The sequence below is a fragment of the Nycticebus coucang genome, chromosome 18, assembly GCF_027406575.1.
Source record: "Nycticebus coucang isolate mNycCou1 chromosome 18, mNycCou1.pri, whole genome shotgun sequence".
NCBI lineage: Eukaryota > Metazoa > Chordata > Mammalia > Primates > Lorisidae > Nycticebus > Nycticebus coucang.
Window position 1 is genome coordinate 58,362,038 of NC_069797.1, and position 25,081 is coordinate 58,387,118.

General features: G+C 42.3%; 1 protein-coding gene and 1 non-coding gene across 13 annotated transcripts in view; both read right to left on the reverse strand.

Annotated features, from left to right (window-relative positions):
• EZH1 (enhancer of zeste 1 polycomb repressive complex 2 subunit) overlaps positions 1–24,338 on the reverse strand; it is a 36,162-nt gene extending 11,824 nt beyond the window's left edge. For 4 of the 12 annotated variants that reach the window (XM_053568906.1, XM_053568904.1, XM_053568903.1 and 1 more), the window contains exons 1-10: positions 24,292–24,338; positions 14,578–14,705; positions 14,323–14,451; positions 11,166–11,285; positions 9,160–9,280; positions 7,579–7,755; positions 5,834–5,936; positions 4,934–5,097; positions 4,452–4,543; positions 281–461 (exon numbers count right to left, since the gene is read on the reverse strand). In XM_053568906.1, the coding sequence (XP_053424881.1) occupies positions 281–461; positions 4,452–4,543; positions 4,934–5,097; positions 5,834–5,936; positions 7,579–7,755; positions 9,160–9,280; positions 11,166–11,285; positions 14,323–14,451; positions 14,578–14,705; positions 24,292–24,298 (1,222 nt within the window). In that variant the 5' untranslated portion in view covers positions 24,299–24,338. Of the gene's footprint in view, positions 1–280; positions 462–4,451; positions 4,544–4,933; positions 5,098–5,833; positions 5,937–7,578; positions 7,756–9,159; positions 9,281–11,165; positions 11,286–14,322; positions 14,452–14,577; positions 14,706–16,598; positions 16,689–19,635; positions 19,656–24,055; positions 24,191–24,211 lie in introns of those variants that run through there. The other 8 variants (XM_053568907.1, XM_053568905.1, XM_053568898.1 and 5 more) reach the window with 7 other exon arrangements.
• Positions 9,576–9,682, reverse strand: LOC128571378 (U6 spliceosomal RNA). Its single transcript, XR_008375805.1, has one exon. It is a non-coding gene; the product is annotated as a U6 spliceosomal RNA (small nuclear RNA).
• Positions 24,339–25,081: the final 743 nt, after the last annotated feature.

Sequence of the window (25,081 nt, forward strand, 5' to 3'; positions counted from 1 at the left end):
ACACAAAGCTGGGACTACAAGCACCCACCACACCCAGCTAACTTTTGTATTTTTTTGGAGATGGGGTTGTACTCTTGCTTGGGCTGGTCTTAAACTCCTGGCCTCAAGCAATCCTCCCTCCTTAGCCTTCCAAAGTGCTAGGGTTATAGGCATAAGCCCTGAAACTGGCCAGAATGAACAATTTTAAAAAGGTAGTAATGTTAAGTGTCAGGTAGCAATCCTGGGTTTACCAAGAGTCTGTGCCATGGAAGAAAAGATCTTCATTTTCTGTTCACTGTACCTGAAGAACTGGAGGCCCAGTCATTGCCTGTGTCCCTGTCACTGTCCCCTTCTTTAGTCTCAGCCACAGCAGAGGCTGACATGTTGGAACAGGAAGCACTGACCACGTGGTGTCTTCTCCGGCGACGACCAGAGCACTTGGAGCGGGGGTTGTGGAGCATGGCATACTCCTTTGCTCCTTCCTGCAGTGAACACATTATGGACAGAAGTAGAAGAGGCCCAGAGCCTTGTCTTTCTCAACACCTGCACAGATGTTCTTTGGGGTGTGTGTGTGTTCTGTGTCATGTAATGGCAACCAGGTAATAATGAAAGTTGTCCTATAATCTTAAAAAAGATATAACCTACGCAATTATGTGTATTCAGTTTTCCAGGAAGTTGTATCTAAAATTCATTTGCACACTAGTCATTTAGAATTTGAGAACACATTTTCTTATAGATAAGGAAAGAAGGTTCAGAGAGGGAATGAGATGAGCTTGACAGAGCTAATAGTTCCAGAAGGGACACAGAATCAGAGCTCTTTGCCCCTAGGCTACTTCTCTTTTTTTTGTTTTTGTTTTTGTTTTCGGCGGGGCTAGGTTTGAACCCACCACCTCCGGCATATGGGACCGGCGCCCTACTCCTTGAGCCACAGGCGCTGCCCAGCTTTTTTTTTTTTTTTTTGTAGAGACAGAGTCTCACTTTATGGCCCTCGGTAGAGTGCCGTGGCCTCACACAGCTCAAAGCAACTTCCAGCTCCTGGGCTTAGGCGATTCTCTTGTCTCAGCCTCCCGAGTAGCTGGGACTACAGGCGCCCGCCACAATGCCTGGCTATTTTGTTGCAGTTTTGGCCGGGGCTGGGTTTGAACCCACCACCCTTGGTATATGGGACTGGCGCCCTGCTCACTGAGCCACAGGCGCCGCCCAGCCCCTAGGCCACTTCTCTTTCCGTTCTACCACACTGTCTGTTTCAATAACAAAATGTATAATCCTAGAATGGGTACATTGTTACTACTTAATTTTGAAACTTCCCATCTATATTCAAAACTCAGAAGAATACTGTTTCATGATTATAGCTATGTTTTTTAAAAAATCAAGTAACTATCACTCAGTTTGATCACCAATAGCTTCTCACCATATTTGATTCCCAAAGACTTTTAGCTGCCTCTAAAAACTAAATCTGCTTGTAAAAAACAAGGGCTTACCATCACTAAGACTATTCATAATAATATGCTGTAGGGCCTGAAGGAAATTCCAAAAGAGGTTTTGAAATTAGTTGAATCTGATATTAAGTGCCTATGCTACAGTACAAAGTAGGCAGCACCACTTAGAAAGTATTCTTACCTAAAACATTTAAATAAACAAAATCAAGTTTCCACAGTTAATTTCTAGGTTATGGGAAATAGGGGACAGAGAAACAAGTTAAATGAGACTATGAGAAAACAACAGACAAATCTACAATGTGGGTCATCTTGCAAGACAACCAGCTTCGCACTTTTAAAAAGAAAAATAAAAGTGATGGAATCATTTGAGATTTAAAAAAAAGAGTAAAAAGACATAATCAAGTATGATGTCTAACTGAATGATCCTGGTTTGAAACAAAACCTAGTACTTCGGGAGGCCAGAAGTTTGAGACCAGCCTGAGCACCATTGCAAAACCCTGTCTCTACAAAAAAATTAAATAATTAGCTGGCTGTGGTCTTCATGCCTATAGTCCCAGCTACTTTGGAGGTTGAGGAGGAGGATCACTTGGGCCCAGGAATCTGAGGATGATGCTATTGCACTCTAGCCAGGGCAACAGAGAGAGACCTTGTCTCAAAAAAAAAAAAAAAAAAATCCCAAAACACAAAAACATCTATTCTTGGTACAGCTGAAAAAAATAGAATGAATAATAGAGGACATTATAAAATTCTGGGGAATTTTCGTGGTGTAATAATGTGCTTATGTAAGAGAACATCTTCACTTTTAGAAGATACATGCTAAAATATTTAGCAAATAAGCATCACAGTGTCTGCAACTTATTTTCTAGTGGCTTAGCAAAAGATACACAAATACATGGATAAAGCAAATATGGAAAAAAATGTTATCAAAGCCAGGAAAAAGTTATCTTTCAACTTCCTCTGCATGTTTGAAAATGTTCTTAATAGGCGGCGCCTGTGGCTCAGTGAGTAGGGCGCCGGCCCCATATGCCGAGGGTGGCGGGTTCAAACCCAGCCCCGGCCGAACTGCAACAAAAAAAAATAGCCGGGTGTTGTGGTGGGCGCCTGTAGTCCCAGCTGCTCGGGAGGCTGAGGCAAGAGAATCGCGTAAGCCCAAGAGTTAGAGGTTGCTGTGAGCTGTGTGATGTCACGGCACTCTACCCAAGGGCAGTACAGTGAGACGCTGTCTCTACAAAAAAAAAAAAAAAAGAAAATGTTCTTAATAAACAGTTGGGGGCGGCGCCTGTGGCTCAGTGAGTAGGGCGCCGGCCCCATATGCCGAGAGTGGAGGGTTCAAACCCAGCCCCGGCCAAACTGCAAAAAAAAAAAAAAAGAATAGCCGGGCATTGTGGTGGGTTCCTGTAGTCCCAGCTGCTCGGGAGGCTGAGGCAAGAGAATCGCGTAAACCCAAGAGTTAGAGGTTGCTGTGAGCCGTGTGACGCCACGGCATTCTACCCGAGGGCGGTACAGTAAGACTCTGTCTCTACAAAAAGAAAAAAAAAAAGCTTTAAATAGAAAAAAAGAAATTGAATAATAAAATCAGGAGTCAAAAAAAAAAATAAACAGTTGGGTAAAATAGTCCAGCATTACATTTAAATATGTACTAATATCTGACAAGCAATAAAAGAAAAACTGCACATATATATTTCTGTTAGTTATACACATATAGATTTTGAGCACTAGCAGCATTGCTATAATACATGTACTGCATCCCAGTGTGACTACTGTGAGAATGCCTTTCTGACTTATATAAATGCTGTTATGTTGAAGTAATATGGTATCATCAAAAAAGAGCATAGGCTATGGAGTTAGTTCAGGGCTTGAATTTCATTGTTACCATGCCACTGACTTATTAACAAATTTTGAGTAAGACAAATTATGTTAAGGGCCTAGCATGGTACTTGGCATATAGGAAGGAGTCAATACATGTTAGGGAAAAAATAAATTGGATAAAAATTATTTATTCTTTGTCTCTTACTATATGGCCAATTTTACAGATATGTGCCCAACTGCACTCTACCATCTTTCCTTCTGTTATCCCACTAAAACTGGTTCCAAAAGCAATTGGCTGTATAATCTAATTTTAATCAGGGGCAGAATTTTTTTTTTTTTTTTTGAGACACAGCCTCAAGCTGTCACCCTGCGTAGAGTGCTGTGGCATCACAGCTCACAGCAACCTCCAACTCCTGGACTCAAGCGATTCTCCTGCCTCTGCCTCCCAAGTAGCTGGGACTACAGGCACCCACCATAATGCCTGGCTATTTTTTGGTTGCAGCTGTCATTGTTGTTTGGTGGGCCTGGGCTGGATTTGAACCTGCCAGCTCAGGTGTATGTGGCTGGCGCCTTAGGCGCTTGAGCCACAGGCGCCGAGCCAGGGGCAGAAATTTTATCAAGGCGTTTTATTCTTACCCTAAGCTCATTTTGTTGTCCTGTTGTGTAGAAAGCCCCATCGTGTCTTTGGCAGATCCAACTGAACTATTCCCTTCTAGCTCTCAGTATACTGCCTCCTCAAAGATATGCAGGACACATAAGGTACATTTATGCCGCCACATAAGGTATGTCCATCAGGGAAGGGTCCATATGGTTGATCACAATAAGATGTCATCATCTTCATGTGCTATTGTTTTCATGATTACATGCATTTAATGGAAGACAGCAAAGAAAATGTAGTATGCACCTCACCCCCCCTACACACACACACACACACACTCTGCTCCAATTCTAACAGTACAGTTTCAGTTTGATATCTAAGCAGGTGACATTTAGAGCAGGAAAGCCTTTAATGCTCTTCAAATTATACTCCGTCATACTAACTTCATAGTCCTAAGAAGTCTGGGGAGCTCCTTGGAGCATAATACATGTTTTATTTGTGCTTTATGACTTCTGTGTACTATGTACTGGTTTACTTGGTTTGTGTTCCTAGGGGCAGAAGCCCAAGACCATTTCCTGCTCAATTTTCAACAAAGTTAACAATGCAAGAACAGCTTAAAAACGTACCAGCAAAAGGAAGCAGTCTGTGCCACATGGTTCTGGTTCAATCTTGATTTCTTTGTTCTTACGTTTATATACATTAGGAGTGGCATGAAAAGCTGCAAAACAAAAACTGTCCTGTTTCTAATGGTCTTATTCAGTTGACAGGATAGAGAGGAACAAAATCAAATTAGGGAGCTACTATAGGAGACAGAATTCGACATAAACAGCTACCATCAAGGTGCACAAAATGTAGTCATTTCTAACATCAACACAAACCTTTCAAAGCTAGGAGGTACTGAGGGACAGTTATGTTGCTGGTTACTTTGTCTCTATCATGCAAAGCATGTTGAACTATAATTGATAAATGAAACTAGAACCAGCCCTTTGTAAAACTATCATCAGATCAGAAGCCAGGAACTCTATATGCTTAATTAGAACAAAGAGAAGGAAATGGTGGTTGGGGACAGAACAGAAGAGAGAATTTCAAACACAGTAGCCTCACTCACGGTGAAGGAAGCAGTCATATTTAAAACAGCGCCGGCAAAAAAGTGTGTGGAAGGAGTGGAGAGATTGCTCCCGCTGCACAGACTTGGCATTGGGACCGTCAATGTTGGGTGTGCACTGAGGGGGAAGTGCATTGGGGTCTGACATCTCTGTTAGTTCTCGATACCTATTTAAGAAAAGAGAGAGAAAGTTTTTCTAAGGGAATGCTTCCACTGAGGGAATGCAGTTTGGGTATTGACAGTCATTCAGGTACAGTTGGTCAAGGACGGATGGGTTTTTTAATGGCCCTTGTTTTTTTTTTTTTTTTTTGTAGAGACAGAGTCTCACTTTATACCCCTCAGTAGAGTGCCGTGGCATCACACAGCTCACAGCAACCTCCAACTCCTGGGCTTAAGCGATTCTCTTGCCTCAGCCTCCCGAGTAGCTGGGACTACAGGCGCCCGCCACAACGCCCGGCTATTTTTTGGTTGCAGTTCAGCCAGGGCCGGGTTTGAACCCACCACCCTCGGTATATGGGGCTGGCGCCTTACTGACTGAGCCACAGGCGCCGCCCTTAATGGCCCTTGTTGATGAAGGAATGGTGTATAACTAAATGGGTACACTGCTGTGATTATATTTGGCTAGGCATAAAAGAGGGAAAGATTTGATAAGCATGATGCTAGAATAACTCCCCCCCAAAATGGCAGAATAAAAGTTCTCTGCCCAGACTTACTCAAAAGCCAGTATACGATGACCCTTTAAATATAGCAAGGGGCATTTAGACTAGGCTAATAAGCAAGAAATAATCAAACTGCAGTCAAATCATAATCCACTTACCATAAACAAGGCTTTTTACTAATGAAAAAATAGGCTTGAATAAAAGTTTTGTTCAAGTACTCTGTATATGGGTACAATTTCCCTACCTCTCCTTCATGTCATCCGGGACACCATTCTCAGGGAACATAGAGGCAATTGCACTGAAGATCATGTCATTTGGGAACTGTTTCTTGGAACTCTTTTTGTTGCCTGAATTGGAAATTATACACACACAAATTAAAAAAAAAAGAAAAAAAGAAAAACTTCTGAGTGTTGTTATCAGAACATGCAAACAAAACTGTGTGACCTCTTCCCCATTAGGCATTTTGTTTTGTTTTGTTTTTTTAGAGACAGAGTCTCACTTTGTCATCCTCAGTAGAGCGCTGTAGTGTCACAGCTCACAGCAACCTCTAGTTCTTGGGCTTAGGCCATTCTCTTGCCTCAGCCTCCCAAGTAGCTGGGACTACAGGCACCCACCACAACGCCCACCTATTTTATTCTTGCAATTTGGCCGGAGCTGGGTTCAAACCCACTACGCTTGGTATACGGGACCAGTGCCTACTCATCGAGCCACAGGTGCCGCCCTATCACAGCATTTTGAATTAGAGCTGCTAATCTAAACACTGACTGTTTAGAGATGCACAAGTGCTACCTGGATATATCTCATATAGGCTACCAGTAGATAAAGAAGTCAGAGTTGTGGACATATTAACAACAAAATCCATAGTCCCAATTAGAATCTGGAGGTGAAAAGAGCTTTCATGGAGAGACCTGAACACAGAAGAATCCTATCACACTGCACATGCAATGCAGAAGAACAAGACTATGTCCGGGGACATAGTTTCTCTCTTACTGTAACTACATTATAATATTATAACTATGTTATAGTAAGAGAGAAACTATGTCCCCGGACAAATGGTATAATTAAATAATATATAGTATAATTAAACAATTAACGTTTTTTGTTTTTTCTTTTTTGGTAGAGACAGAGTCCCACTTAATTGCCCTCGGTAGAGTGCTGTGGTGTCACACAGCTCACAGCAACCTCTAACTCCTGGGCTTAGGTGATTCTCTTGCCTCAGCCTCCCAAGTAACTGGGACTATAAGTGCCCACCAAAATACCCGGCTATTTTTTTGTTGCAGTTTGGCTGGGGCCAGGTTTGAACCCGCCACCCTCAGTATATGAGGCTGGCACCCTACCCACTGAGCCACAGGTGCCGCCCTTTTTTGAGACAGAGCCTCAAGCTGTCGCCCTGGGTAGAGTGTGGTGGCATCACAGCTCAAAGAAACCTCCAACTCCTGGACTCAAGCAATTCTCCTGCCTCTGCTTCCCAAGTAGCTGGGACTACAGGCACTCGCCACAACACCTGGCTAGTTTTTAGGTGCAGCCATCATTGTTTGATGGGCCCGGGCTGGATTAGAACCCGCCAGCTCCAGTGTATGTGGCTGGCACCCTAGCCCCTGAGCTACAGGCGCCGAGACACAACAGCCTTTAATAAGCAATAAACCTTTCTTTTTTTTTTTTTTTTTTTATTAGAGACAGAGTCTCACTTTATGGCCCTCAGTAGAGTGCCGTGGCCTCACACAGCTCACAGCAACCTCCAACTCCTGAGCTTAAGCGATTCTGTTGCCTCAGCCTCCCGAGTAGCTGGGACTACAGGCGCCCACCACAACACCCGGCTATTTTTTTTTGGTTGCAGTTTGGCCGAGGCCGGGTTTGAACCTGTCACCCTCAGTATATGGGGCCAGTGCCCTGCTCACTGAGCCACAGGCGCCACCCAACCTTTCCTGTTTTTCCATCTCCCCTATCTCTGTCACTTTCAAAATGGAATAAGGAAGCAATGCTGTGTACTTTCAATAGCATGTCGTTTTCTCTTTCTTGTTACTGGCAGATCTTCTTTGCTGTCATCCTGCTTTCCATCTGTGGTATCATTGTGCCCTTCCTCCTCCTCATCTGAGTACTGATTCAGGGCATCTACCAACTCCAGGAAAACAGCATCACTAATCAGGACAGATCCAGGGATCATCTCTGAAACATGAAGATTAGAAGGATAAGCTGAGATTGCTTCATATTCCATAAGTTTTCCTGGTAAGACTTTCTTACATTCACCTCTGAGGCCTATATGGTAACAAATATACATTTTTATATGGACAATCAGGGAATTAAAATCATTTGATTGACTCTGACACCTCTAACAGGTCAGCTGGCTAGAGTAGGGAATCCAGTTATCGACTTTATTTTTACTGGGTACTTCACATCTGCAGTCATAGAACAACTGTTTATTTATAGTTCAAAATCTCACAAAATGTGTAGACTTATATTTATAGTTCAAAATCTCACAAAAATGTACAGTCCTGTATTTATGGTCCAAAATATCACAAAAGTATGCAAACAATCAAACAATCACAAACAGGAGAAAGAATAATAAAATAGAAATTCATTGAGTTTTTGCTGCTGATGGGTCAGTAGTGACTTCTCTAAATCAAAAGAACATTTTTTGCTGGGCAAGGTGGCTCACACTTGTAAGGAGGCTGAGGCAGGTGGATTGCCTGAGCTCATGAGTTCAAGACCAGCCTGAACCAGAGCAAGAACCCCGTCTCTAAAAAAAGCCAGGTGTTGTGGCAGGTACCTGTAGTCCTACCTACTCAGGAGGCTGAGGCATGAGAATCACTGGAACCCAAGAGTTTGTGGTTGCTGTGAGCTGTGACATTACAGCACTCTATCAAGGTCGACAAAGTGAGACTCTGTCTCCAAAAAATAAATAAATAAATAAAAATAAATTTTAAAAAAAGAAAAAGAGTATTTTCTTTCTCTTAATACTTTATGGGGCTCTATTACAATTTAGAAGTCTTTGAACACTAGAGGGTGCTGTGGATGAAAAATGAATTTCAACAGCATTACAACAGCGCTTGCAATTGTTTAAAAGAGCAGGCTTGGCTATTGGTTTGCAAATCCAAGGGGAGGCTCTCCTCTGCTTCCCACTCCTCACATACAGACAGCCTTTTCTAGAATTACAAATAAATCCAAATGACTTGCTTTTAGAAACTTCAGGATATTAAAACCAACCTCTGTGAGATCTAGTGGATAGTACTTGGATAAAAGAAGTATGACAGAGATGTTAGCTCATTGCCATTCTTAGAGAAAGGCAAGTGAAGAACAAACAAAATGACTTTGGATAGACTTGTGGAAAACTCCTAAGATTAAACTTATTTGTACAATGAACTTTCTCTTTAGCCACTGATTACCATATAATCCCTTTATGATCCAACTACTTTTAAAATTTAACTGGGGTATTTTTAATATAAAATTTTGACTCCCAGCCATGTGAAGACATTAAAATAGTTTTCAGTGAGTAACCCATTGGGGCAGAAGATTAGGTATTAGAGGCACTATGCTAACAAAGTTTTCTCCCAAGGAACTCAGCACTACCACCTTCTTCACCGTGGACTTTCCCATCGTAGTTATTGATCAGCTCCTCAATAAAAGTCTCATCTTCTTCCTTCACCTCATCTCCCATGTAGGGAATATTGCACAGAACTGTCTCATCTTCTACCTGAAATCAAACCAGATATGATTCATTCCATGAAGCCACTATGTATCTCCTCTTTCCTATTTAATGGAAACTTTGCTGAACTCTTTTTGCTTCTTGAATCTCCTGAAAGTGCTTTTAGTCACAGAGTTTCCGGCTTTTTATTTTTCAATTTCAGATTAATATGAGGAGACATACAATTAGGTTACATAGTTTGCATTTGTAAGGTTACAGTCCCAGTTGTAGCTGTATCCTTCACCCAGGAAGTGTGCCATATACCTGTGCAGTGTACCTGTCGAGTGGGATCTCACCAAACCCCCAAAATAGGAAATGGTTCATAAATTTGCATGACATCCTTACACGAAGGCCATGCTCATCTTCTCTGTACTATTCTAATTTTAGCATATGAGCTCCCGAAGCAAGCATGGCTTTCTAGCATTTAAAACATTTGCCATTGCGTTTTGCCAAGGAAATCTCAAATGGAAAGGCACAATGCTACTCTAGAGAAAAAGTGATCATAGTTGATGATATTACCTCCCAAATTTTAGCTTGATTCTAACAATATTTCTACCAACACCTAGAATTTGACAGCACATTTTTCACAATGCATCTATTATCTCATTTTATCCACTAACCATCTTTGTGAAATAGGTACAAGCATCACCCAAACAACAGCATAAAAAAATCTTCAATTCTAATTGTCTTCGTAAGTGGAGAGACAGATCAATGAAAACGAAGGCCTCCAAGATTATGATCTGCAGTATAACTAGAAAATAAACTGGCCAACCGTATGGTTCTCTATAAAATGGACTAAGACTCAAATTAATAAAAAATTATGATTGTAACTCATGCCAATCACACTTAGTGGCTACCTAAAGTCACTCACGGTATAGGCTATGGATATTTTCTGGCAGCAAATAATACTAAAAGGTTATTTTTTTGGTGGTGGGGAGTGCTCAGTGCTCGTTAGAAAATACAGTCTTCCTAAAATTCCCCAGGTAGCAAGTAAAATTCCTCTGATGCTTTATTCTAAGAGACAATTTCCTTTGGTAAACTTACACTCTATTCCAATCAGCAGTTTTGCTATATGTCACCAGGCAGATGACAAGCAATGGCAGTGTTCAGAGAGTATGATTATCAGAACCACCAATGATCCTAGTAGGAGTCAGCACAAAGGCCTAGATAAAAGGATCTGTATCCATGTACACATTTGTTATTACAGTTGTTTTCACAGAATCTTGCCTTAATAAAGGATTCAGAAAAGGTTGCTCCATCCACAGGGAGCTGAGAACCTGCTTAAGCCTCAAATGTCTGAGTTAGACTGCATTTAACGTTACAGAATTGGGTCATGGTAAGAGAAAACTAGAGTCTTGCCCCATCTCATTCATTCAAAGAAGAACCAGTTGGCTTGGCACCCATAGCACAGTGGTTACAGCACCAGCCACATACACCGAGGGTGGCGGGTTTGAACCCGGCCTGGGCCAGCTAAACAACTGCAACAACAACAAAAGAAATAGCTGGATGTTGTGGCAGGCACCTGTAGTCCCAACTACTTGGGAGGCTGAGGCAACAGAATTGCTTAAGCCCAAGATTGGTGTTGCTGTGAGCTGTGACGGCACAGCACCCTACTGAGGGTAACATAGTGAGACTCTGTCTCAAAAAAAAAAAAAAAGAAGAAGAACCAGCATCAATTCAAAAGTATACTTCAGAGAGCACAAAATCGAACAAGTCTGAACTTACTATATTTATATGTATATGATAGATGCATATATTAGAGTAAATAAATGACAATGCCATTCTGCCCTGTATGGCCAATCTTTGTTACACACTCTGCCAATCTTTACCCTGAAAGGAGCTCTGGCATATCAATATAAGATAATCATACTACTATGGTGTTTTCAATACGTACCATGAAGTTCTGTTGGAGAGGGGACCAGGAATACATGATAGGAACCAATGCAACTGTGTTCAGAGACCTCATTAACATATGTTGGCTTGCAAATCCCGGAAAAATGCTCTCTATCGTACACTGAAATATAAATGATGACATGGAGAGGGAAAGGAAGGTACACACCCAAGAGAGAGTTGCAGTTTCCTTCCAAAATGATCCCAGTAGGCTTCTGATTCTTACCAACTAATAAGCTGAGGATTTTTTTCTTTTAACATCAGCTCCTAAAAAGAACCCCTGGACTCTAAACATGTGGAAAGCAGGAATTATCTGTCTCTTTGTTTCTTAAGATGGGGTCTTGCTTTGTTGCCCAACCTGGTCTTGAACTCCTGGCCTCAAGCAATTCTCCCACTTCAGCCTTCTAAAGTACTGAGATTACAGGTGTGAGCCACCACACCCAGCCATATTTTTAAAAGTAAAATTCTAAAAAATACTGACCTGATCTATCATCGAGACATTTTTTTCCTTAAGAGATGAAGTCTTGCTATGTTAGCCAGCCTAGACTCAAACTCCTAGCCTCTAGTGATCCTCCTACCTTGGCCCCCCATGTAGCTGGGACTACAGGTGTAAGCCACCATGCCTGGAAGGAACTGTTTCTTATTCACTTTTGTATTCTCTACAGGGTCTAATTCAGGGCTTCCCATACTCAACTGATTTTTATTTCAACTAAAACTATTGGTTCTCTTGGAAGTGTATACATGCAGTAAAGGGCCTCTGAAAGTCCTAAGAGATGAGGATGAAGATGAGGAAGTTTTCCTGAAGACCTATTAGCTGTCTAGGTGATGGAAACAGTGGGGATGGGGAGCAAAGTGGTATAGAAGTTATAATCTGCTTTGGGAAAGACAATTGCTCTCAATACATTGCACACTTTTTATGTTTTAAAAATGTTATCTCTCTTTTTTCTTTCTTTTTTTTTTTTTTACAGACAGTCTCACTCTATTACCCTTGGTAGAGTGCCATGGCGACACAGCTCACAGCAACCTCCAGCTCTTGGGCTTAGGCAATTCTCTTGCCTCAGTCTCCCAAGTAGCTAGGACTACAGGCACCCACCACAACACCCAGCTATTTTTTTGTTTTTGCAGTTTGGCCCAGGCTGAGTTCGAACCCGCCGCCCTCAGTACATGGGGCCGGCACCCTACTCACTGAGCCACAGGCGCCGCTCCCTATGGCTCTTTATTCTTTCTTTCTTTCTTTTTTTTTTTTTGAGACAGAGTCTCACTTTGTTGCCATTGGTAGAGTGCTGTGGCCTCATAGCTCACAGCAATCTCAAACTCTTGGGCTCAGGCGATTCTCTTTTTTTTTTTTTTTTTTTTGAGACAGAGCCTCAAGCTTTTGCCCTGGGTAGAGTGCTGTGGCATCACAGCTCACAGCAACCTCCAACTCCTGGGCTCAAGTGATGATTCTCCTGCCTCCACCTCCCAAGTAGCTGGGGCTACAGGTGCCCGCCACAACGCCCGGCTATTTTTTGGTTACAGCGGTCATTGTTGTTTGGTGGGCCTGGGCTGGATTCGAACCCACCAGCTCAGGTGTATGTGGATGGCGCCTTAGTCGCTTGAGCCACAGGCGCCAAGCCTCAAGTGATTCTGTTACCTCAGCCTCCAAGTAGCTAGGACTACAGGCACCTGCCACAACACCCAGCTATTTTTAGAGACAGGGTCTTACTATTGCTCAGGCTGGTCTCAAACCCATGAGCTCAGGCAATCCATACAACCCAGCCTCCCACAGTGTGAGCCACTGTGCCCAGCCCCTAAAAATGTCATCTCTTTAAGAAATTAGAATGCTCTTACTTATTTTAATTTTATTTTCTTAAGAGTTGTCAAGTGCAATAATGAGAGTGGGGAATGAAAAGAATGAGGAGTTCAATCTATAACTGACTGTGAATACTCAACTAAGATAAGTGAACACCTTTGAATCAGCCTAGAAAGTGTGTTTAAAATTTTCAATAATAAGGGGCCAGGCACGGTGGCTCAGGCCTGTAATCCTAGCACTCTGGCAGGCCAAGGTGGGTAGACTGCTTGAACTCAGGGGTTCAAGACCAACCTAAGCAAGAGCAAGATCCTGTCTTTACTAAAAATAGAATAACTAGGGTGGCGCCTGTGGCTCAGTCGGTAAGGCGCCGGCCCCGTATACCGAGGGTGGCGGGTTCAGACCCGACCCCAGCCAAAATGCAACCAAAAAAAAAAAAAATAGCCGGGCGTTGTGGCGGGCGCCTGTAGTCCCAGCTACTCGGGAGGCTGAGGCAAGAGAATCGCTTAAGCCCAGGAGCTGGAGGTTGCTGTGAGCTGTGTGAGGCCACGGCACTCTACCAAGGGCCATAAAGTGAGACTCTGTCTCTACAAAAAAAAAAAAAAAAAAAAAAAAAAAAATATATATATATATATATAAAAAAAATAGAATAACTAGCCAGGCATTGTGACAGGCATCTATAGTCCCAGCTATTTTGGAGGCTGAGGTAAGAGGATCACTTGAACCCAAGAGTTTGAGGTTTCTGTGAGTTATGAGGCCACAGCACTCTACCCAGGGAGACAGAGTCTGTCTCAAAAAAAAGAAAAAAATTTACAATAAGGGATGTCCCTTTCATCAATATACTCTCGTCCATTGGGAAAGGGTATGCCTTTCCCAATATCAAAGTACTTGAGGAAACTAGCCAGGCATGGTGGTATGTGCCTATAGTTCCAGCCACTTGGGAGGCTAAGGCAGGAGAAATCACTTGAGCCCAGGAGTGGGAGGCTGCAGTGAGCTATGATTGGGCCACTGTACTCTAGCCTGGGCAACATAGCAAGACCCTATCTCAAACAAAACAAAACAAAAAGTACATGAGGAACTAAACAAGGCACACAAAAAAGGCTGTTTAAAAGCTTAAACACATAGCCTAGGGAAGTAAAAAGTATATGTCTTGCTTTTCTGCAAAAAACTCACCATTGTACTCATTAACTGAGGAGAATAGGTGAAAAGGTTGTCTTTGAAGCTACAGATTTACAGTCTTAATTATTTAAAGTTGACTATAATAGCCATACCCATTATCTTACTCATTTCCTAACAAGTCAAAAATACAGGGAAAAAATAAAAAGTAAGCCCAAGAAAAAGAGGGAGGCTAAGTTTAGACACCCAGAAGTACCTTTTTGTGAAAAGGATGCCCATTCACAGGCTTCATCGATTGTACAGGTTGGACACGAAGCTTCTTCCATTCTTCATTGAGGATCTGGGTTTTTTCTTGAACCTTTGCAAAATTTGCCACATACAGAGCCTATCAAAGCCATGGAAAAAATGGTCAAGATTTCAAAGTAAGAGTTAAAAAAAAAAATTCCAACCCCTCCACACTTGATAAATATACTGAAACACATAACCATTCACTTGGAAATTATTTTTTTACCTTTGCACCCATATTTGCTTGAAGCCGTTTAAGTTGTCGAAGTCGCATATATTCAGATTTCACTTTTCTTTTCCAGTAAGTGATACATTTGGAAGTTGGGGGATTTGGTATATCCATCTTGTTATAATCTAAGAAAGAAAAAGATGAGAAATTTTATTCCCTGGAAATGAAGCAATCCTCAAATCCCAGAAAAATATAGTCAAGTAAGCTTTCATTCCCATGAAATTTACTCGTAAAACATAAATTTAAAGAACTCACATGTATGAGTTCAGTAAAAAGTTTCAATTAAAACAAGATTTCACACCAGTAATTTCTAGTCCAATTCTCTTTTTTTTTTTTTTTTTTTGTAGAGACAGAGTCTCACTTTATGGCCCTCGGTAGAGTGCCGTGGCCTCACCCAGCTCACAGCAACCTCCAACTCCTGGGCTTAAGCGATTCTCTTGCCTCAGCCTCCCGAGTAGCTGGGACTACAGGCGCCCGCCACAACGCCCGGCTATTTTTTGGTTGCGGTTTGGCCGGGGCCGGGTTTGAACCCGCCACCCTCGGTATATGGGGCCAGCGCCTTACCGACTGAGCCACAGGCGCCGCCCTAGTCCAATTCTCAAAAAGCTAAATCAGCCAGGTGTGATGGTGGGCATCTGTAGCCCTGGCTATTTGGGAGGCTGAGATGGAGGATCACTTGAGCTCAGGAGTTGGAGGCTGCAGTAAGCTATGATTGTGTTACCACACTCCAGCCTGGGTGACAGAGCAAAACCCCATCTTTAAAAAATAAAATTAGAGGGCGGCGCCTGCCCCCTATACCGAGGGTGACGGGTTCAAACCCGGCCCCGGCCAAACTGCAACCAAAAAATAGCTGGGCGTTGTGGCGGGCGCCTGTAGTCCCAGCTACTCGGGAGGCTGAGGCAAGAGAATCGCTTAAGCCCAGGAGTTGGAGGTTGCTGTGAGCTGTGTGATGCCACGGCACTCTACCAAGGGTCATAAAATGAGACTCTGTCTCTAAAAATAAATAAATAAATAAATAAATAAAATTAGGCTCTGTGCCTTTAGCTCAGTGGCTAGGGCGCCAGCCACATACACCAGAGCTGTCGGGTTCGAATCCAGCCTGGCCCTGCCAAATAACAATGACAACTACTACCAAAAAATAGCCAGGTGTTATGGCAGGCACCTGTAGTCTCAGATACATGGGAGGCTGAGGCAAGAGAATCACTTATGCCCATGAGTTTGAGGTTGCTGTGAGCTGTGATGCCACAGCACTCTACCTAGGGCAACATAGTGAGACTCTCTTTCAAAATAAATAAATAAATAAATACATACATAAAAATAAAAATAAATAAAATTAAAAAAACAAATCTTAGCCTCTGTTCTCTGCGGTATCTCATTTTAAATTTAGCACTCAAGAAGTTCTTATATAGATATTAGGAACTTGAATTACTTGGAAATATGGACACCTACTCAATACTTTGAGTAAGAGAAAGGTCAGTAAGAACCAAGTTCATATCCAAGAGCAAGAGCTTCATGGAAAGACTTAACCACATTATAAAACCACACCTTCCAAATTGCCTAGTACATGCCTAGCAATAAAAGTATTGTATGACAAAAGCAACAATAGCATAATTTCATCTCTAAGACAGCAGCAAGACAAAATGGAAATAGACATCACCACAAATCTTTTTTGCCCCTTTGGTATTTGAATTAAGGTTTAAACTTTTAAAGTAGTATTTTGTTTGTTGTTTTTTTTGGGCTTTTTGAGACAGAGTCTCACTCTGTCACACTGGGTAGAATGCATCATCATAGCTCACAGCAAACTCAAACTCTTGGACCCAAGAGATCCTCTCGCCTTGGCCTCCCAGGTAGCTGGGACTATAGATAGCTGCCTGGCTATTTTTTCTATTTTTAGTAGAGATGAGGTCTCACTCCAGCTCAGGCCATCCACCCGTCTTGGCCTCCCAGAGTGCTAGGATTATAAACATGAACTACCGTGGCTGGCCAAAGTAGTAGTAGTGTAATACACTGTTACCCACCTCATAGAATGCAAGGGGAAGTGTGGGTTTTAAGATGCGTCTCTGTTCCTCAGACAAACGGCAAGAAACAAAGGCAAAACAAGAGTGTAGCTTTTCAAAAGAGAATAAACAGTGGTTTTATTAAGTCAGCACAGCATATTTAGACCCCGCTACCCTCAGTAGGACTCTCCCCAGAACCAGGAAAACTTCAAAGTTTCTGCTACCACTGTTTTTGCATGTAAGTCAGGTCTCATTTGGAAAGAGGCCTTTATTTTATTAAGTTTTATCTGTCGAGTCATGTGCACAAATATATTCTCACAATTACCAAATTTGTGATACTCTTTGGTTCAAATTTGTAAACCAAGTTCTAGAGAGAACACTAAATAAATGTAAAAATTAAATAAAATCTACAGGATGATGCTTTTACTCTGTATGAACTACTTATGTTTCTTAGAGAACTACATACTTCTCACTTCTATGTGGAATGGGATCAAAAGGACTCCTTTTGAATGATAAAATTATATATTTAACAATATACACAACACTTACATATAACATTACATGGTTGCACATACAATTTTTGCCTTGAATAAACTTAATAATAATCCTGCTCCAGAATACAAAAAAAAAAAAAAAATGGTTCAAATCAAGGACAAAAGTGTTTCCCTCACAAATTGTAGACTATCTTTGTTGACACCCAAATGACCCAAATGTTATAGATTACAACTCAATGAGACGATCACAACCTCCTAAAAAAAATGGTTTTGAATTTCATTCCTTTTCCATTCCTTTTTGGAAGTCATTTTTCTTTTTGAAATAGTTAAGCTTGGAGCAGGATGCTCCATCCACTTAAGAATGAAAATCAAGGGCAGCGCCTGTGGCTCAGTGAGTAGGGCACCAGCCCCATATACTGAGGGTGGTGGGTTCAAACCTGGCCCCGGCTGAAGTGTAACAACAAAAAAAGCTGGGTGTTGAGGCGGGCGCCTGTAGTCCCAGCCACTTGGGAGGCTGAGGCAAGAGAATGGCCTAAGTCCAAGAGCTCGAGGTTGCTGTGAGCTGTAACGCCACAGCATTCCACTGAGGGTGACAAAGTGAAACTCTGTCTCTTAAAAAAAAAAAAAAGAATGGAAATCAAGTAATGGAATAGAACATAATCCACAGCTGCTGGGGTGTATAGATTTCTTAGAGGAAACGACCATGTAAAAATATCAATATTTTTATTAAAGAAAGAAGTTATAACTGAAATGTGATCTGCTACAGTCTGTCAAGAGAGATGGCAGTAAACACATTGCAGTAATCCAACAATGGCACCATTTCTAATTTTACTCAAGTGTTTTATTTGGCCAGAGAAACATACACATATACACAAAAATGCCACTGAGTTTTAACCAATCACAATGTAAACTAAGCCACACTTCCTCATTTTACAAATAAAGTGATATTTGACTCTCATGTGTCTATGAGCCAATATTTGTTTTTTCCAGTGGGTCGTCAATGTCTCTAAAAGTTTATTCGGCAGGTGGTCAGCCCCCGCAGAATGTATAAGGAAGATGAGACACACTGTGTGGAACGGACAAGATTAAAATAAACACCTGAAACACTGCCAGAGATGGGTTCTCACAGCAGCTGGACCCTAACCAACAACTATTACTATCAAACTTAAAAAAAAAAAAAAGCAAACTCAGCATTCACTAGAACAGGTTTGGAGAAATGGGTTCATATATCTGAGACAAAGGAGTGGCACACAAAATATACTTTATATTTCTACTAGTTCTATTCTTTAGTTACTTACATATGCAAAACAACACATATTCCAGTTAAGTACTTAGCTAGTACTTAAGAACCTTTCATTACATCCATTTATACACTGAAGATAAATGCTAAAATACATTCTGTTTTGGTCAAGAAATTTTAAAATAAATCTTTATATAAGCAACTTTTATAAATCCATAAGAAGATAAGTGGCCAACAAGAAGTGGGCAGAAATTTGGACACTTCACCGAAAAATGAAAACAAAAACAAAATAAAAGGAATGGGAAATAAATACACCAAAAGTTCCTCAACATCATTTGTCATTAGGGAAATGCAAATTAAAATCATAACGGGATAATAATGTTACATGCCCACTAGAATAACTAAAATCAAAAAGAATAATAACACCAACTGTTGGTAAAGATGTGGAACAACTGGAATCCTCATACACATATGATGCCAGTGGGAAGGCAAAATGGTATAGACACTGTGGAAAACAGCTTGCTGTTTTTTTATAACGCTAAACATGTACTTACTATACAACCTGGAATATAATTTCTTTCTTATTTATTTATTTATTTTTTGAGACAGAGTCTCAAGCTGTCACCCTGGGTAGAGGGAGGTGGTGCTCACAGCAACCTCAAACTCTTGGGCTTAAGCAATTCTCTTGCCTCAGCCTCCCAAGTAGATGGAACTATAGGGGCCTGCCACAATGCCCAGCAATTTTTTGGTTGTAGTTGTCGTTGTTTGGTAGGCCCCGGCTGAATTCGAACCCACCAGCTCTGGTGTATGTGGCTGGTGCCCTAGCTGCTGAACTATAGGCGCTGAGCCATGGCATATAATTTCTAATTATAAGTGAAATCCAATGTCCCCACAAAGACCTGTACACAAATGTTCATAGCAGCTTTACTTATAATAGATAAAATGTGGAAACAACACACATCAATGGATTGGCTAATGGACACAAAATGTAGTATTTACAATGGACTACTTAGCAATAAAGAAGGATGAACAGTTCCTATACCTGCACATGTCACAAAAGCATTATGTTAAGTGAAAAAAATCAGACACAATAAACTAGATAATGTCTCACTTGTGACGTTTTACTAGAATGATTCTACAAAGGGCAACACTAATGATGGAAAATAGATCAGGGTAGCTGAAGCCTATAAACCTAGCACTTTGGGGGGGGCTGGGGTAGGAGGATCACTTGAGGCCAGGAATTTAACACCAGCTTGGGTAATACCAAGACCCCCATCTCTACAAAAAACTTTTTAAAAAATTAGCCAGGCATGGTGGTGTGTACCTGTAGTCCTAGCTACTTAGGAAGCTTGAGGCAGGAAGATCTCTTGAACCTGGAAGTTTGAGGCTGCAGTGAGCCATGATGACACCACTGCACTCTAGCTCAGGCAACAAAGCAAGGCCCTTTCTCAAAAAAAAAGAAAGAAAGAAAAGAAAAAGAAAAAAAGAGAAAATTGGATGTGGAATTTATGGGAACCCCCTGTACTAGTTTTACAATTGTTTTGTAAATCTAAAACTATCTAAAAAATAAAGTTTATTTATTTATTTTTTTTTTGTAGAGACAGAGTCTCACTGTACCGCCCTCAGTAGAGTGCCGTGGCGTCACACGGCTCACAGCAACCTCTAACTCTTGGGCTTACGCGATTCTCTTGCCTCAGCCTCCCAAGCAGCTGGGACTACAGGCGCCCGCCACAACACCCGGCTATTTTTTTGTTGCAGTTTGGCCGGGGCTGGGTTTGAACCCGCCACCCTCGGCATATGGGGCCGGCGCCCCACTCACTGAGCCACAGGCGCTGCCCAAAATGAAGTTTATTTTTAAGAAAGATCAATCATTGGAAATAATGACTAGTTTATTTATGTCATATCTCTATAGGAAAAGAAAGCTATAAAAACTTGGAAATCTTTCCCCAGGAAACTGGATCTCAATTTGCTTTAAAGGTTAAAATCTAGTCTGTCACTAGATAGAACTGAGAAAACATTATTGAAATTGTATGGGGATAAAACATTTAAGGAACGATATTCTTAAACTTAGATTGACATCAGAATACAGAAGTTCCAAACTATAAAATTCTTTCATCTATATAAAGATGTCCCTTTGGAGAAATAGCTTCTTGTCCTAGGGGCAAGTTCAATATCTTTACTACTTTCTCTTGAGTAATAATTTCATGAACACTGAGGATAAATAAAATAAAATACAGCAGGCTCAGTTAAGGCTTCAGAAGCAGATGGTACTACAGATTTTTAAATTTTCCATATTGTTCTTTCCTTTTCTATTCACAGTGAAATTGAAACATGAAGTAGGGGTGAACCTACCCCTGCAAAGAGGTCTAATAACACACAATTGAGTCATTCTGGTGATGACCAATTTTATCAACATTTTGTTTAAAATCAACTCTGTGGTACACAACCCTATAGATCCCTCAATTAGAATCTATTAAGCACATTTTAAATGTACACCCTCCAACTTCTCCAAGGTATTTACATTTCTTATTAATTTGAGCTTCTGGGCATATACACACAGAAAGAAGTTTACTAACATGAACCTGGGAGCCTGAATTCTGATTTAAAATAAAATTATAGCATTAATATTTACCAGGGGCAGGTAAACAGAATCAGGTCATGGGCACTGGAGGCAAGGGTGACAAAAATGAAAGTAGGATTAGTTTTTATGAAACCCAAAGGAAAATGCTGGCTCTTAAGATGGCACAAGGCTGATTTAGAAGAGTTAAAGCAATCGCCTAGTAGGCTAGTCTTATCTTAGCTGGTTCTGTACTATGTTAGAACAAAGCTTAATACTGTACTATATCTAGTGATTGCTCATTATCATTTAATAAAAATGGGACTTATTAGTCTATTTTGAATAAAACTATTAGGGTAAATTAGTTAGAGAACACAACATACCCCAAAATACTACATTCTAATTACCCTGAAGTAACTCATAACTTCAGCATTTGGAGCACTGAAGTCCCAACTGATCTTCAATAGACTAAAAAGAGACAGGAAGGAACTCGGTATGTATGTACACAGCCAGGAGGCAAGAAAACAAAAAAAAATAGGGGGACTTTCTGGAAAGGCAAAGAGTAGGTTTTTGTTTTTAACCCTCCCCCTCAATCCCAATCTATCTGGCATAATTATCTTCACCTTTCTCCACATTTTTTTTTTAGTTTATCCTACGTAGAAATGTAATGTTGCTTTTATTGTTGCTACCACAAATCTTTTCTGGGAAGTTGTAAGAATAAATTAGATTTTTTTTTTTTTTTTTTGAGACAGAGTCTCACTTTATCGCTCTTGGTAGAGTGCTGTGGCGTCACAGCTCACAACAACCTCCAGCTCTTTTCTCTTGCCTCAGCCTCTCATGTAGCTGGGACTACAGGCGCCTGCCACAACGCCCAGCTATTTTTTTGTTGCAGTTTGGCTGGGGCCGGGTTTGAACAGGCCACCCTCGGTATACGTGGCTGTCGCCCTACTCACTGAGCTACAGGTGCCGCCCAAATTAGAAAAAAAAATTTTTTTTTGAGACAGAGCCTCAAGCTGTCACCCTGGGTAGAGTGCTGTTGCATCACCGCTCACAGCAACCTCTAACCCTTGGGCTTAAGTGATTCTCTTGCCTCAGTCTCCCAACTAGCTGGGACTATAGGCGCCTGCCCACAAGGCCCGGCTATTTTTTGTTTGGAGTTGTCATTGTTGTTTGGCAGGCCCAGGCTGGAGTCGAACCCACCAGGCTCTGGAGTATGTGGCTGGCGCCTTAGCCGCTTGAGCTGCAGGCGTCGAGCCCAAATTAGAAATTTTTAAAACTTAATCCAAGGTCAGAAAAAGATAGACTTAATTATACAAATTGCTACATGTTTCATATAAATCACAAATCAAGGGCAGAAATGGCTACCCAGGACTAAGGAAGCCAGGTTTCATATCCCAAGAATTAAATAAATAAAATTAATATTTTAAAACATTTTTTTTAAACGACACAATAGGCTGGGTACGGTGGTACATTTCTGTAGTTCAGCTACTTGGAAGGCTGAAGCAGGAGGATATTTTGGGCCCAAGACTGAGAGTCCAGCCTTGAGCAAGATGGAGACTGGGAAGTGGAAGGAAAGCATTCAAAGGTAAATATAAGAGAAATAAGTCTTGACTACTTTTTCACATCATTTTCCTTCTCACAAGTCTTCTTGAGAGTAAAATTTCACTTTTACTTCAGGCTCTTTATTCTAGTGTTTCAAAGGATACTGAAGTAGCCATCACAATGAAGTCATATATACTCCAGAGTTTTTTGGTTTGTTTGTTTTGTTTTCTTTTTAGAGACAGGGTGGTCTCAGTCTGTCAACCAGGTTGGTCTCAAACTCCTGAGTTTCAAGATTCTCCCACCTTAACCTCCCAAAGTGCTGGGATTAACCAGCCTATCCATGCCCAGACTATTCCAGGCAATGTTAAAGCTGTGCCTTAGCATCAAGTTCCATGATTAGCATACGAGTAGTCTGCCAGCTGGTGACAAAATTAAGATCCTGATTCTTCTGACTCCCAGTCCCAGAAATCTTTCCACTCTTTATTCCACAAAACATGTAATGAGCCCCTACTATGTGCTGGGCACTGTTTCAGGTGCTTGGAGTACATTAGTGAATAAAAAGGCAGACATAACATCCCTGCTCTCAGAAAGTTTATTCACATTCTTTGTGATACATATATTAAGCACAAGCCTTGACAACAATACTATATTTTTATAAGTAGCCCCTTCTGTGTTTTAAAAGTACTTACCGCCTAGCGCATACCCTACTCCCAAGCAAGTCATTTCTTTTATCAAGGCCACATCTGGGGATCCCAAGGCTTAAAATAGACAAGCTCTTACAGAAATCTCAGAGTTAGCACCTTTCTAAGCTTGAAATTTCATTTGATACCTGTTTCCCAAACTTAAAAAGCACAGGGTGGGAGGATTTTTCTATTCAGAGGCATCATGGTAGCAAACGTGAAGAGAGACTCATACTTTGAATGCCATCCTTGCACACACCCAACTAGGCTTGTTACCCTCATCCTCCCTTTCCGCTAAGCACCGGGCCCCATATCTAAGCTACTCTATTTACAATCCTGTATTTCATCCACCAAAAGCCCACCCTCAATATTCCACCAAGAGCATTAACATCTTTACACATCCCCTCCCTTCCTTGTTCCTGATATAATTCTTCAGCAGCCACTTTTTACTAAAATAAAAGTTTGTCCCACATTTCCTAACAGGCATGTCCTAAATACAACACCTTCCCTTTACTTCAGAGCACTTTCATTTATATAGTTGGATTTTCGGGAGAATTCTGGGGGTGGGCAGGACTGGAGCCAGACAAGTCCGGAGTAAGAGAGCCTGGGAGGAGTTGAGTGAGGAGGCTCCCAAGGCGAAACATGAGGCGGCACTCAGTCTGCACTTGGCCAACTTTGACAATCAACGTCCCTTACACTTTGTACCTTGGGAGCCTCACTCACCTCTACCTCAGCGCGGCCCGGTTTTTACCGTTATCCCTTCCTCAACATCCCCCCAAAGCCATCGCAAGCTCAGCCTCGGTCCCTAGCCCTCCCCGCGCACTGCTCCAGGTCCCCTGGAGTCCACAGTGCTCAGAGCCCCCGCCGGTGCCACCGCCCACCGCCCCTCTCCACACTGGGCTCCCGCCCACCAACCGGATTCCCGGCCCCGGGCCCGCCCCCGCCGCGCCTCCTCCCGGACACACCGCCCTCACAGCCTCAGTCGCAGTCCTCGCCGGGGGCTCTCTCGCCGCGACGCCCCCTTTCCCCCAGCCCTGAGAACAGGGAGGAGAGGCCCTCCTGACCCCTGTCAGGCAAGCAGTGTGTCCCCAGGCTGCCTCTCAATTCCTAGATCCCTTCACCTCTTCTTCCTTCAAGCCCAGGGCGGCGTGGTGCAGAGGCCCGGCCTCGGCGCCCGGCCGGGGCTTGTTTACTCACTCACCCTCCATCCCGAGCCGCAGGGAACGCAGCTAGGGCGCCTGCGTGCCGAGACCCCGCCCCCGCGCGCAGCTCCGCCCCACACCTCCTCCCAGCGCGTGCGTACTGAGCCTCTTGAGCCGCGCGGGTGGCTCACCTGGACCTAGTTCTTCGCAATTCTGTGGTTTGTTGCCAGTAGACCAGACTCAGGAACCAGAGAGGGTGCTGCTGGAGGTCGGCGGTTTCCAAGGCGGTGCTCTCAGGGGGAGGGGAAGGGCTCTTGGAAAACCTTTGCAGCGCTACTAATATCTTCTTGAATACTTATCCAGCGGTATCCCCACAAGCTGATGACAAGCCACATCTTCTCTCACTTCAGCGTTTGAAGCCAACCTAGATCCCTTTAATGCTGATGTCTCACACCTACCAATACCCCAGATACCGTCTATGGGCTCTATGTTCTTTTTTTATTTACACCTGATTTCCCTATTTATGTCAATAGTCCTTCCAGTCATCTAGATTCAAATTACAGCTTTGGAGCGGAATATCTCCCCACAAGACACTTATTAGTCACAAAGGGGAAAATAGTGAGAGCCTGCCTCAAACAAAAAGGCTACAATGTTCGTTTTTCTCAAATAATTTTCTTTTCTTTTTTTGTAGAGACAGAGTCTCACTGTACCGCCCTCCGGTAGAGTGCCGACACGGCTCACAGCAACCTCTAACTCTTGGGCTTACGCGATTCTCTTGCCTCAGCCTCCGGAGCAGCTGGGACTACAGGCGCCCGCCACAACGCCCGGCTATTTTTTTGTTGCAGTTTG